At 45.2% G+C, this 14956-nt stretch overlaps 1 protein-coding gene across 2 annotated transcripts in view; it reads left to right on the top strand.

The window, feature by feature from the left end:
* Nucleotides 1-14623, top strand: part of Sparcl1 (SPARC like 1) — a 25754-nt gene extending 11131 nt beyond the window's left edge. For both annotated transcript variants that reach the window (XM_051170613.1, XM_051170614.1), the window contains exons 2-9: nt 3762-3826; nt 6769-6885; nt 7265-8230; nt 10113-10185; nt 10798-10916; nt 11899-12019; nt 13082-13218; nt 14463-14623. In XM_051170613.1, coding sequence (XP_051026570.1) covers nt 3773-3826; nt 6769-6885; nt 7265-8230; nt 10113-10185; nt 10798-10916; nt 11899-12019; nt 13082-13218; nt 14463-14615 — 1740 coding nt within the window. In that variant the 5' untranslated portion in view covers nt 3762-3772 and the 3' untranslated portion in view covers nt 14616-14623. The remainder of the gene's footprint in view (nt 1-3761; nt 3827-6768; nt 6886-7264; nt 8231-10112; nt 10186-10797; nt 10917-11898; nt 12020-13081; nt 13219-14462) is intronic.
* The last annotated feature ends 333 nt before the right edge of the window (nt 14624-14956 follow it).

The following is a 14956-nucleotide window of genomic DNA, read 5'->3' as shown; positions in this document are numbered from 1 at the left end:
CTGACCACAGCAGGAGCTGCCATCCTTCTAGCAACACAGGCACCATCACTGTATTATTGAGCCCCACAGTATCAATTTGGTATCAAGTGTGAGGGACCTTCAGAGGAGCCACGCTGAGTGGTAGAGGATTCATGAAGCTGGGAGTTTAGACAGCATATATAAAATATAAAAATAAAATATAAAACCTTCTTTGTAAAAATAAATAAATAAAAGAATCACAACGTCTGTGGCTGTCATGCAAACAAGGATCTGAAATGTGGGGTTCTTGGTTCTGTGATAGATCTGTGCCTCAGGTATTTATGATAGACAGACAGACAGGTGAGATAGATAGATAGATAGATAGATAAATAGATAGATAGATAGATAGATAAATAGATAGATAAGAGATAATTTCAGGGTTTTATAGCTAAAAGAATAAGCAAAATACTGTTGAGCAGTAAATAATGCAAAAATGAAAAAGCCCTGCATTCACAGAGAAAGGGGAAACAGGACAGATGCTCTAACTAGAATTGAGAAAGGGTAAATATGACCAAAACCACTTTCCTAATTATACTATGAGGTGGGACACGCTTGAGGGGAAAAACACCAAGTACTGCTTTGTGGGTCCGTGCCTCATGAAGAGGGCAGGGATGATACACAGGGAGATTAGCACACAGTTTAATAAGACGAGGCGTTCTGGGAGAGGTGATTAAGAGGGGTACAAAGGTGCTCATTGCAGTCTTACCCTGGAAAGCCTGTGGGACCCTCCAAACATAATTAAAGTAATCCGTCAATAGCATGTCCCAGAAGAAAGGGACTATCGTCATATCTTCTGAGTGAGAGAGGGAGTTTTGAGGGTGTCTATGCAAACACACACTGGGGTGTCTTTGATTTCCATGACTAGAATGGATGCGGTGGCAAAGTAGGGTGCTGGGGAGGTTCTGTTTGGTGGACAGTGCTGAGGGGCTGGAGTCGCGGTCACAGGTGGAGCTCCTGAGTGGCTCACAGGAAGAATGCTTACCACACTGCCTGGCTTGCAGTGTTAGCTACTATCAAAAACTGTGAAAAGAAGGTACTTTTTTTTCCCCCTCTGTGTACCCCTGGCTGTACTGGACTCAACTTGTAAACCAGGATGGCCTCAAACTCACAGCAATCCATCTGCCACTGCCTCTCCAAGTGCTGGGGTTAAATTAAACTTCAGGAAATACAACGAATACTAAGAGACTCGAGTTCTGTTTCAGTCGTCTACTGGTGAGTACCAATGTATTGACACCAAACAGCAGCCTTTACAACATAATAACTCGCTATTTTGTGGGTCAGAAATCTGATCTGATCAGAAGTGCTGGCCTGACAAAGGAGCGTCACTCTCACGTCAGCGTGCTTTGCCAGGGACACATAAGAAGCTGAGATCATCACGACTGGTAAACGGTGTCGTCAGTGGCATAACCAGTCTATGACAAGTGGCTCAGGGCTCCTGAAACACAGGGCCCAAAAGACAGATTAAAATTCTGCAACCTGGCCGGGCATGGTGGCGCACGCCTTTAATCCCAGCACTCGGGAGGCAGAGGCAGGCAGATCGCTGTGAGTTCAAGGCCAGCCTGGTCTACAAAGCAAGTCCAGGACAGTCAAGGCTACACAGAGAAACCATGTCTCAAAAAACTCCCCCCAAAAAATCTGCAACCTGGATCCAGAAGTCTAGAGTATTGCTTCCACTTTACTCACTTGGTCAAGCAAGTCCCTGAGGACAGCTCGGATTTGAGAGCAGAAATAAGACCTCACTCAGTGTGAAGAGCGGCAAAGACTCTGCAGCCTCTTTGCTGCAGTGTTTCTGCATAGAGAACTGTAAGGTGTGTTTCCGCACAGCTGAAGAGCATCACTTGGGGGTACTTCTGGTGTCTGTGCAGCTTTGATTCTTAGGAGGATATTTGTTTCTGCTGCCAAGTGTTTCACCTGGATATTTGTCTTAATGGCACATGTTGGATAGCCAATGGGAGAAATTCTAGACACTTCACATTCTAAATGTGGGGTTTCCCCCCAGAAACTCCTTACCTAGTTGGCATCTTTTAAAGTTTCATCTCAAGTCCTCCATCTGGGAAGAGACATCCTGTTCTGAACAGGAGGAATAAGTCTCCCCACCACCCCCGTCCTCAGCCTCCCTGGGTCTATGACAATAAACACTGGTGGAAAGGAAAGACCCGGAACGCGCTGAGTGACAAGACGACTTCAAGACTGTGAATTATTAATGGCCAGAGTTGTTAGGCCATTTCTGCCTCGGAGCATTTCAAGAAACCGGCAGTTTCTCACTTCATCGTCACAGGTGTTGGGAGGCCCGGGTGGCTAGATGGTCTCGTTTGAGAAGGCCATTCCTGTCCCTGTTTTCTAGACGAAGAAACGGCTTGACCGATGTCCGTGGGTGGTCGGAAGGCAGTTCCGGTCTGCAGCCCACACTCTGCTTCCCTACCAATTCCCAGACATGCTGCTTTGAGCAAGCTTGTAGGTCTGGAGAGATGTTCATCATCTTACATTCGTGGCACAAAACTGAGTCAGTCATCCAGTATAATTCCACACGTGTAAGATTGTATGTCTCTCTCTCTCTCTCTCTCTCTCTCTCTCTCTCTCTCTCTCTCTCTCTCTCTCTCTCTCTCTCTGCATCTTTGGTCCAGCGTTTCATCTGGGCTTTCAGAAAACAGGGTCTGCGTTTGTAGAAACAGCACACCGCGCCTGAACGTCTCAAAACAGATGATGCCTCGCTTATCCCAGAATAAATGGTACTCGTTACACTGAGTGAGGACATCAGGGTTTTTGTCTTCAAAGCAAGCATCAGCGAACTGAGCCTCCCGGGTCTTCAGCTGCTTTCAGAGCTTCCCTCGCTTCCTTGTACGGTCCCTCCAGTTCTTTCTACAAATCAGCACATTCAAATAAGAACCTGCAGACCATGAAGTTATTGCCACCAACGTGAGACGAACACAGTGGCCTTGGCGAGTCAGCGTGCCCTGAGACTTAGCTAAAGGCAAAGAACTCTACAACCACCTCCTGCTTTTCCATATTAGACAAACAAATATTTGCCAGTGGCATACTGGTAATGTATCATCTTTGGTGGTTCTTACATCATATTAAACATTAAATGTTTGAAATAAAGAAGAGGGGCGCTGCAGTTTTCAATGATTCTTTACAATTAGCATTCACTGAGAGAATAAAATATTTCTGAACTGTCATCAATCATAGATATATTTTCTGTGTTCCCTCTAAATTTACTGCTTAATCACTCTAATTTTTTCTTATTTTTGCCCTTAATTCCATGTAGGAAACATTTTTATTTACATTTTTATTCTTTGAGAACTTTGTGTATGGGTGCCATACATCATTCACACCTTCCTCTTCCTCTTCCCCTTCCCCTTCCCCTTCCTCTTCCTCTTCCCCTTCCTCTTTGTTTTTTTGATACAATAGTCAAAGTATATTTTAGAGAAAAGACTGTCTGGGGTCATGAAGTTCAGAGGGTTACCATTGGTTTCCTAACAAAGCATTACAGTTGATATTGAGCTGCATGTCTTCAAGCAGTTTGTGCCTTTTCTCATTGTGAATGAAAATACATGAATGATTCGTTTTTATAGGAATAAAATGCGGTCAGAAATGAAACAAGTTTGCCTGTTCAGGTGTGTGAAACTGCAAAAAATGATGATCACTTCTAGAGTGGACAAAATCCAACTCATGTTTGTGAAATCCTCAGTAATCTTCCCGAGGGCGGCCTCCATGACCACTGAAGCTGTCTCCTTGATCCACAGGTCCGGGCAGCATGAAGGCTGCGCTTTGCTTCCTGTGTGTCCTGGGAACTGCAGCTGCAATCCCGGTAAGTGGCCCTGCTTCTGTCCCATCGCTCCCTCATGACTCTGCATTTGAGAGAAAACACCCTTGAGATGCTGAGGCAGGGGGATCCACCTCAAGCTCCACACAAGCCTAAGAAGACCCAGTCCCGAACAAAGACAGCCACACCCCCCCAAATATAGTTCTCCTAGGATGGCTTTTAATTCCAATTACATTCTTTAGTGCCCAAGAAGTAAACGCATAAGTAACGGTAAAACAATCAAAATAATAGACTTTAAAAATATTTCCCAAACGATAAGGAAAAACAAATATGCAGCAGGAAATGATAAATGCCGTCTTATTAGACAGAGTGCACCCCAAGCCAGTAGCCAGAAGGAATAAATTAACTTGTAGATTGTTTTTTAAAACTTAGAATTTAACATGTATTGTGTAGCCACTGTTATCCATATTCTCTTCAAGGCTAAATGCTTGATACCTGATTTCTCAGATTGAGACTCCTTCCTGGTAATGTATAATAATAAAAGCAGGACTCAGTGTAGTAGCACTATAAATGCTCTGGTAATCACAGAATGGCTGCTGCCTCGTCTCTGGACTGCCCAAGAGAGTGTGCTGCAAGTAGGCACAACTAAAGCGTCCTTTGCTTCGTGGTCAGACACACTCACCCCTCCACCATCTGCAAACAATAAAGCTGCTGCCTGCAGGTCAAGTTCCAGGAGACCATGTCCTAGGAAATTCTAGGAAGGTTTTTTTTTTTTTTAAACATGTCCTCAGCAGCGTGGTCATTTCTGATGTCCCACAGACGACCTATGTCATCTTTCATCAAACTGTTTATGCCATCTCTTCCTCTTCACCCAGTGGAAGAACCAACCTTCTCTAAATAGACAAAAATTGCCCCCTCTTCTTTAGTCTAAGATTCTGCCCTTGCTGATTCCAGACAGCTGTGTCAGCAAAAACAAACTTCATGCCACCCTCACCAAGCAGTTCATAGAAACAAAAAAAAAAAAATTATGATAAACACTAAAAGCCATGCTTAATGCATGTGGAGTATTCCAGCTGAAGTTACACATTGTACTCCGAAACTAGAAAAATGGGACAAACTGACACGGAACAGAGTTCCCACAGAATCACTGTTTTTTTCTTCTGAAAAAAAAAAAAAATATGTTTTTCTTTTGGAGCGGTCGCGGTCTCAGCTTCGCAAACAGGCATCCCAAAAAGAGTCTGTGAGCCAAACCTTTGATGACACGCCCACATAGAGACACAAACCAGATGTTTTCTTTCTGAAGCAATTTATTAAAAGCAGACCCAGCCAGATGCTGAAAAGCTAAGTAGCTTCATAGGACTGGCCAGTTTAAAATCCTGTAGCATTTTTTTTTTTTTTCGGATCTTGTTTGAACTCTTCAGCAACTAATAGTCTCTGTGTGACTGGGCCATGCCAAGAAGACTCTCAAAAGGCTGTGAGAAATGAACATATGTGTGCGCATGACAATGAAATAGATTTCAATTTTCATATACTTCCAAAAGAAAACAAATCTGCACTACGAGTGTGTACTTCTTGGGGACAGGAAGAGCACAAAGGCGCAGGAGAGGGAAGGGAAGAGTGACAGGCATTCAACAGCAAGCCAACCCCGCACCCAATTGTCTCCCATGTCACCCTGTGGAAGAGGGGACTTACCAAAGCCTGCTCCATTCTCTCTCCTTCTCTTCCCTTCACCTTCTTTCAAAACGTTTTCAGAGTTAATCCACTTAGCTGGGAAGGAGATGAGGTGCAGAGTAGCAGCCAGATCATCCGATCCTGCACCCACCTGGCTCGCTTTACAGCCGCTATTGCGCTACAGGACCCGCAGGTGGGAGAGAGACATTGGCCAGATGGAGTCTCTCTACTTCTACCCACTGCAAGCCCACGGGATCTCCACCTGTGTGACAAAGGCAGGCACCTGCTTCTGACACTGACAGTTCATGTGTTATAATTACGAAACGTCACTTTAAAGAAGAGTAATTTTAGCCGGGCATCGTGGCGCACACCTTTAATCCCAGAACTCGGAGGCAGAGGCAGGGGGATCCAGCCTGGTCTACAGAGTGAGTCTAGGACAGCCAAGGCTACACAGAGAAACCCTGTCTCAAAATATCAAAAAAAAAAAAAAAGGAGTAATTTTAGCTTGGTATCTCCTTAGAATTTCACGACATGATGTACATCCATACTCTGTGTGTTTCTGCTCACCCCGCCTGAGGAGTTGTCACAGATATGAGCCAGCAACTTGTCAAGCCCCAGTGGACACTGAAGATCAGTCAAGGCTTGCAGGGGGATTTCCCTCCAAGTCTAGTTACTCAACTTCCAGGCACGCATCACTGCCCGGCTCTTCACTGAAGTCTCCAATGTTGAGGGAAGCCATGGCTCTTGCTGAAATGAGTCTCCACAGCTGCTGTTCCTTACCCAGTTCTGTGCCCCATCCCACACAATCTTTGAATTAGTTCTAAATTAAATCGCTTTTTATTCAAAGATGTCCTGATGCATGTTGAAGCCAGTGGGGCTCAGAAAAATATTTAGCAAAAAAATTGTGTAATCTTTCCCTCTAACTATCTGTGAGAACTTAAAAGCAGTCAAGGTACCCCCACACACACCCACAATGTTATATCCCAGGGTTAAATTTGTTTTTCTTCAACTTTGTATTAAAAAACACTTTTCAAGATTTTAAAATACAAATGTTTTCATCAAAGTTTGAAAATTCCAAAACTCAAGGATAGTCATTATTGAAATATTTTTCAGCCAGTCTTTGTGTGTATATATATAGCCTTTCAGAAACGTGGCTATAATACTCTCAGGTAGCAGTAAATTGCAGGCATCCACTTGTACCCTAGAAAGTTCTAGAGAACAGTAAAGATCCCAGAACTGGTGATAATAACAAGGACAGCTCAGATCTTTTCAGTTGACATCAATATATTAGTAACACAAAGTCTTCGCTTTTTCAGACAAATGCAAAGTTTCTCTCTGACCGTTCCAACCCAACTACTGCAACACTGGTGACACCGGATCCTGTCATTGAGGTGGAAGCTGCAGCAGACATAGAAAACCACCCCACCAGCAAGGTGAAAATGCTCATTATACTAACCATCCTTTTAACTTTCCCCAGGGAATTCAGTACCAAAGCATGCTTTCAAGTTTAAGTATATTCATTTCTCCATGTATTTTTATAAACACAACAATCACACAAACTATCTCTAAACACCAGAAGTTGTGGTGGCTAATAGTGTGCTCCCAGCAGCAAACGGCTGTATAACCATTTCATTCTACAAAATTCAAATCTAGGATAACCCTGTGCCTTGCAATGTAAAGAACAATGCAAATGTAGTTATATTGTAACATATGAGGGAAAAAGAAGGAAGAATATTTAATGTTAGCTTTGCAGTGATATATAAGAACACCGTGTCATTTGTTTCGAGAATGACTTTTTATTCTTTTTTTCAGGCTGAAGAACCACCAGCACTGAATTCAGACGAGGAGACCCCTGAAGAGTCAACAGAACAGGACAAACCCTACAGCCATGAGGTGGACCTTAAGGATGAGGACAGTGACGGAGATGTGAGTGTGAATACAGAATACGCACCTACAGAAAGAATGCCGGATCTACAAGGCGGTACCCGCGAGCCTCAGGAAGAAGAGCTCCAGGAGGATGCCGGTTTCCCCACAACCGCTTCCAGCTCCTCCACGGAGTCTAACCACCATGCAGACATCGCAAAGGGAGAGGACAGCCACGGGCAACCTGACAGCGACTCGCACCAGCAGCTCAACAAGAGCGGAAAGCATAACCCAAACTTAACAGGTGAAGAAAGCCAGAAACGAGACCCGGATACTCCCGATGAAGAGGAGGAAGACGAGGAAGAGCTAGAGCCAGGAGATGGCGGCCCCAGTGAGAGCCAAGAAGGAGAAAAAGAAGAATCTCCCGAGGAGCAGCCTACCAGCAAGCAGGAGGGAAACAGCCACCAGTCCGATGACTCGAGTCAGCCCACTCAGGTAAGCAAGATGCCGAAGAACGGATTTGAGCAAGAAAACCAAGGGCAAGAGGGTGACTCCAATGCAGAATGGGAGGACGACACGACAGCAAGCAGCAAGAAGCACGTTCAGCATACAGAGCAGCAGAACCAGGAGGGAAAAGCTATTGGTAGCCAGAAGGACGCAGAGGAAAAGGCTGTTTTCACGGAGCCTACTAACGATGGTGCTGCCGCTGTGCCTGGAAATCGTGGGGCCAGTGATAACGGGGGCAATGATGATGCTCAGCGCGGGGCAGCCGATGACTATTTCATCCCAAGCCAGGAGTTCCTAGAGGCTGAAAGAATGCATTCTCTTTCCTATTACCTCAAACATGGCGAGGAAACAGCAGACGAAAATGAGAATGAGAACGCACATAAAAGTGAGGCTGGAGACGACCAAGAGGTGAGATTATTTACCATGATGGTTCTCTGATGAATTAGCCAAGAAATAGTCGCACGATAGTCTCACATTCTGCTGTGTGCCAGTGAGCGCACGTGTGTGCGTGCACGCGTGCAGGCGTGTAGGCATGAGTTTGTGTAGCAGCACGCTACTGAAATACAGGACAGGCTGAGCATCCCTCATCTGAAGTGATTAGGACCAAACGCACTACAACTTTGTTTTGGAATTTGGAAAGTGCATATACATAATGAGATATCTTGAAAATAGAATCCATGTTTAAGCACAAAATTTATTTGTTTTACAAACACTCTGTATGTGTGCATATAGCTTAAGCATAATTTTATACAATATTTTTAATGTGTCTGCATTTTAATTGTGACCTGTCACATGAGGTCATGTGTCAAATCCCTATTTTGGGGGTCATGTCAGCACTCAGATAGTTGAATTTTGAAGAATTTCGTATTTCACGTGCTCAGATAATGGATTCTCACCTTGCACCATTATGTAGTTTTCTGCCTGACTCCATCAGTGAGATAGAAATGTAAATATTAAATAAGGAAGGAAAAAAGCTAGCAAAACCACCCTCATTAAATTCACAAACTAACAACAACAAAAAGAAAACCCTCCCACAGATTATCCCATTTGGGAGCAAGGAAGCTGGCACACTTATTTTGTCTGGGACTTGCCAGAGAAATAATAATCCCCCCAGCACATCCAGTCTGCCCTTTGAACAGGCCATGTATATTTCTATGGTTTGCCGAGCTCAGACATTTAGATAGTGGGGTTAAAAATCCCTGGAGCTGCTGAGCAGTACTGGCATATGCCTTTAATCCCAGCACTCAGGAGACAGAGGCAGGCAGATCTCTGAGTTCAAGGCCAGCCTGGTCTACAGAACGAGTTCCAGGACTCAGAGAAGTCCTGTCTCTGAAATAGATAAGATACATACATGCACACATACACACACACATACATGCACACACGCACACACCCACAAATGAATAGATGGATGAATTAATTAATGAATCAATGATCAATCCCTGGATCTATCTGGAAAGTTCCGACAGCTGAAGAATGGGGGGACACTGGCAGCTGTGATTCTACTGTCTTGAAACCTGGGGTCACACTGGTCCTGCTGAGCCACTGTGTCTGTCAGAAACCCTCCAACATAATCAGAGAGCCAACAATGTTTGTTAAATTAACCACAAAAACTAAAGCACTGCTTTACTAAGCAAACATAGGCCCAGATGAAATTCTGGAAGTTGCAGTAGGGGAAAAGTGGGAACTCTGCTTCTATTTGGCAGATTAATCATCTGGGACTTTCAGGCAAATCCTCAGCAGCACCCTTAGAGGAACCAACCGCATTTGGGGTGTCAGGTAATCTCAAGTCCTGAGACCTCTCCTGCCATTCAAAAGTAGGATGTTTCCAACACCTCAAAACATGCTCAGAAAGTTTTATCAGCCAGGAATCATGCCGTATGCCTGTAATCCCAGTACTGAGAGAGGCAGAGGCAGGTGGATCTCTGTGAGTTTGAGGCCAAAAGCGAGTCAGGACAGCCAGGCCTTCACAGAGAAAACCTGTCTGGAAAAAGGAAAGTAAGTTAGCTTTATTAACACCTCCACAAATGAGTAACAGACTCCCAACCTCATGACAGTGCCCCAAGATAATGTTATGGAGGCAGTGCCTTCTCAACTCTAAAGGGAGTGACCCTACCTCACGTGAAGCGGCTCTTGCTTTCCAAGGGTTACAATCTACCTCTGCAGTTGCAAGGGTTTCCCTACTGAGATTTGAGCGTGCGTAGCTCTGTGGAGGTTTGCACAGTAAGTCAGAAAGCAAATAAACCGTCACTCTCTTGACAGCACTGACATTCTGCTTTTGTTTTCCAAGGCCGAGAAAGCCGAGAGCCTGCCAAATGCTGAACCTACTTCAGATGAGGGCAACTCAAGGGACCCCAGCGCTGGTGAGTGGACACTATGCAAGCTGAGACTGGTCCAGGGAGGCAGGGAATCTGCTGTTTGGGCCAGCACCTCTCTTTCATCATGATCAGGAAATCCACATCCCCAGCCTCCCCAGGGAAACACCCCACAAAGTGTTGGTATTTCTTGTCTGTGTTTGATAAACTGTGGGCCAGTGTGCTTACAAGCTGAAAGTCCTGTTGAGACTTTCTTTATCTGCAGTTTATTCTCAAATCTGTCCTTCCCCAACCACAAGCCTCTTTAATTTCAACAAAATTAAATTCTCCTGGCTTAACTTCTGACCTCTTTTGCACATTGTTTTCTATACTGAACATTCTGACTGTCTCAGGCAGGCCAGGAAAAGCTGTCATACTTGTCCAGGCCCAGGCCAGTCTGAGGTAAGAAGACACTTAGCTCCCATGCAGAAGCCTGACGCCAGAAAGCCCCTCTGCAGACCAGCACGCCGGTGAAGGCGGTTTACAGCAGCTGCTTTCATGTTTTCAGAAATCTGATGTTCCTGTCATATTCATTAAAATGAAGCTAACCACCTGGATGACTCCGTGTGTAATGCACAACTTCTCTGTGTCTGTGTTCCCTTTCCAATCTTTCCCCGTTAGATTCTTGCACAAACTTCCAGTGTAAAAGGGGACACACTTGCCAAACAGATCAGCAAGGGAAGCCCCATTGTGTTTGCCAAGAGCCAGAGACTTGTCCCCCAGCAAAAATCCTCGACCAAGTAAGTATTCTACAGAATTGTCCCCAAGTACACCAAAGCCCTCATTTGGTGCGCGGAAACAGCTTGCAATTGGCTCTGTTTTTATAAGTAGGAGCACAGGGTGTCTAATATTCGAAGCAGTGTTGGATGGGAACAGATATCAGAAAAATCAAACTATTTCACTTGTGCCATAAAAAAAAATTAATAGTGGAGCTGAGGAGATGACCCAGTGGGAAAGCCTTCTCTGCAGCTCTAACGGTGGGAGTTTTGGATCCCAGCACCTGCATAGCTGCTGGGTTGCCAGGGTACTTGTAACTGTAGGACACTAAGGAGCAGAAATGGGAGTTGCTAGAGCAAGCTGCCTAGCAGGAACTGGTGTATAGATGAGCTCTGGGCTCAATTGAGAGAGTCTGCCTCAGCAAATAAGGTGAGGAGGAGAGATCACAGGAGACTCTGAGCTCTGGGCTCAATTGAGAGAGTCTGCCTCAGCAAATAAGGTGAGAAGGAGAGATCACAGGAGACTCCCAACACCAGCCTGAGCGCCCCCCCCCCAGCCCCCACGCACCCACGCACGCGCGCGCTCACACACCCACACACACCCATACATGTTTGTGCATCAGCTGTGCACACACATGGAAACAGAGGGTAGTATGTACGCTACACCCATTGCACATTAAGTATTTCCACTTAAAAGTTTAAAGATAGTGCCAACATTTGAGCAGGAGAACTTTTGAATTCATTCCATCCTTGGAATGTTCGCAATTACAGGTCTGTGGCGATCTATCTGGAGCTAAATTGTCATCACTGGTTTAAGTTAGATTTAGGGGGGGTTGTTTGTTTGTTTGTTTGTTTGTTTGGGCCAAATTGGAGAATTGCTATTTTAGTCAACTCTACCAAGGCACATCTTTGGCACAGCGAGTCTACCAGGTGTTCTCTGGGTTCCAGGGATATCTTCTCCACAGAGTATTTGGTTCCATTGCTGCTCTCTGTTTCCCTTGCCTAGGTTTGTGGCACTGACAACCAGACCTACACCAGCTCCTGTCACCTGTTTGCTACCAAGTGCAGGCTGGAAGGGACCAAAAAGGGACACCAACTGCAGTTGGATTATTTTGGAGCTTGCAAATGTAAGACACTGGCCACTGCTGCCAAACATCACTGGCACGTGGATTTGGGGTGACTCTGTGCCTCTCTGAATTCTATGTACACTTAGAACAAAGTTTATATAGTTATGAGATCAGTCTGAAGTTGAAACTGACTCAGGAATTCCCAGGCCTTAATCGTAGGCGATTCTGATTCCATGAGATCATGTTGGGAGCACGGCTTTGTTTCATTATTTGTTTTGTTTGTTTGTTTGTTGGGTTTGGTTTTGGTTTTGTTTTTTTCATGAAACCTAGACAACTGCAATTCTCCCCCACTGAGTTCAGAGGCACCACTGTAATGTGCGCTTAATGTAGGCTTGAAAGACTCTCCTCAGCTCTTCCACACTAGTGGAGCCCTCTCATGTTCTCCTCGGTTTCTGCACACACAGGATTAAACCTGTTGGGCCCCTTCATGATACGTGTTAGCCTCTGACTTGCTCTGTCCATTGATGTGGGCAAAGCCATCCATGTGTGTTCTGGGCAGAAGCCCACAGAGGCTGGGGTGGTACTCTGTGTTCTCTCAGTTTGTCACCACAAACTCTGGAGCCTTGAATCGAGGCAGTAGCAACAGAGTTGAGGCCCGTGACAAAATGAGCCCTCTTGGCAGCCGGTGCAGACTCGGGCTGGGCTGGAAACAGGTGTGGGCCTCTTGCAGTGCAGAGATTGTAGCATTATTTGCTGCCGAACAGGGAGCTCAGCTCGGCTTTTTTCTCTGTGGCTCATCAACAGGCCGAATGCCTGCCATGTCTAAATTCATGGTCCTTGATTTTACGGCACTGGCTCTCGGTCCTTCACTGCGTGCCAAAATTATTTGGGGAATCTCTTAAAACCTCTTGATGCCCAGGCCCCACCACGAAGTCATCAAGGTTTTCTTTGGACAGAAACTGTCCTTTATCAGGCATAGTAATGTCACCCTATCATTTGAGTGCTTGGGGGCTGAGGGAGGGGTATCACAACAACAACAACATCCAGCAGCTTTGAAGCACGTGAGGTGTTTCCTGTGACCTGTAATCTTCAGTATGGTTACATGCTTTCTGCTTACACCAGCTATCCCTGCTTGCACGGACTTCGAAGTGGCTCAGTTTCCCCTGCGGATGAGAGACTGGCTCAAAAACATCCTCATTCAGCTCTATGAATCGAATCCCAAACACGACGGCTATCTGAACGAAAAGCAAAGAAGCAAAGTAAGCTACTCACGGTCCTGCTACCTAAGTGTCCATCTGCAGGACCCGAGAGGGGAGAGGCATGGTAGGACCATCCTGCCTTGCACAGCAAAGGAAGGAAGCCTGCCCTGCTGTTCCACGTGTGATTCGCCTGCACGCACTAACACACTGTAGTGCTCTTCGACATCACAACCTGTGTGACACAGCCAAACCGCCCGTGTTCTACTCAAGGGCCAGTGGTCTGGAAAGTGCCCCCTAAATTGTGTCTACAGAAAGCTACAATGGAGCAAAGTTAACAAATTGAGCATTTATGTGATTAGCTTTCCATGACTGTAACAAACGCTAGAGATAACTTAAGGGAGAAAGGTCTCTTGGCTCACAGTCTTGGATGCTCCATTCCGTGACTGGTGTTGGTTGTGTCGCTTTGGGCCTGTGATGAGGCAGTACAGTGTTGAGGGGAACATGTATTCACTTCACGGTAGACCAGAGAACAAAGAAAAAAAGAGGTGTTGGGCTCCCCACATCTCCTTCAAGAGCATGCCCCCATATAACCAAGAAATGCCCAACTAGGCCCTACCTCTGAAGGGTTCCACCACCTCCCATTAGTGCCATGTCTGAGGACTAAACCTTGGGGGCTTAGTCATGGGCCTTTGAGGGACATTGTTTTCTTATGAAAGTAGTCCCAACATGTTTAAATCTGTCATCATAGACCAGACACAAATTCTGCTATAAGAAAATTTAATCATTCATGATGTCAGCAATATGTTAAGAACATTGATCTCAAAAGTTTCAAGAGAAGATTGATTCATCAGGTAGTTGCTGAATATATCCCAGGTGCCAGAACTGACCTAAGTTTTAGATCTCTAGCAATGGACACATAAAATTTTCTCCTTGAAAAGTTTCTATTCAAGGCAAGGAAACAGACTGTTACACAAAAATAAGTTTGTGTGTGTGCCGTGTCTGGCAATAAACTGGAATTTTATTTTCCTGAGTTGTTCCAAAACAAACTTTTTTTAAAAAAGAAAGGAAGGAAAGAAGGAAGGGAGGGAGGGAAGGAGGAAGGAAGGAAGGAATGGAGGGAGGGAGGAAAAAAGGAAAAAAATAAAGAAAAGAAGGAAAGCTGTATTGATTAGAATCCATTTTACTTGAACCAGGCTTCACGTCCTGGGCAGGTTTCCCTGTCATATTATTTTTGCCTTTCAAGTAAAATTTAACAAGTGACAATTTCAAGACAGTTCCCTGGTCCTCTCCCTTCTTAATCTCAGGTCAAGAAAATTTACCTGGATGAAAAGAGACTCTTGGCTGGAGATCACCCCATTGAGCTGCTCCTGAGGGACTTCAAGAAGAACTACCACATGTACGTGTTCCCTGTGCACTGGCAATTTAACGAACTGGACCAACATCCCGCAGACAGGTAAACGGCCCTCACCACCCACCCTAGAGCACTTCCCACTGAGGTGACATCTCTGTGAAACAGACCTTGAGACACACAGTTGGGAACCTTTCCAGCTTAATTTTCGAATTCTAAATATAAACTATCACAGTTAGGCATCTAATTAAAAATCAGTTAGGAAACAATTGAAGATGGCTACGGCACGGCTCCGAAATTACCACCCTGAGTTTACTTATTAAATCCCTGAGTGTCCAACAGAGAGGCCTTCGGGTCCCATCCCTGAACTACATCCCCAAAGTAATCTATTGGCTCAACGTGGCCCAAGTGCCTCCTCTGCGGCAATCCAGGCTGGCCCGTGAGTGAGAG

The sequence above is a fragment of the Acomys russatus genome, chromosome 28, assembly GCF_903995435.1.
Source record: "Acomys russatus chromosome 28, mAcoRus1.1, whole genome shotgun sequence".
Lineage (NCBI taxonomy): Eukaryota > Metazoa > Chordata > Mammalia > Rodentia > Muridae > Acomys > Acomys russatus.
Note: the sequence above shows the minus strand (reverse complement) of the source record. Positions and strands in the feature narration are given on the sequence as shown.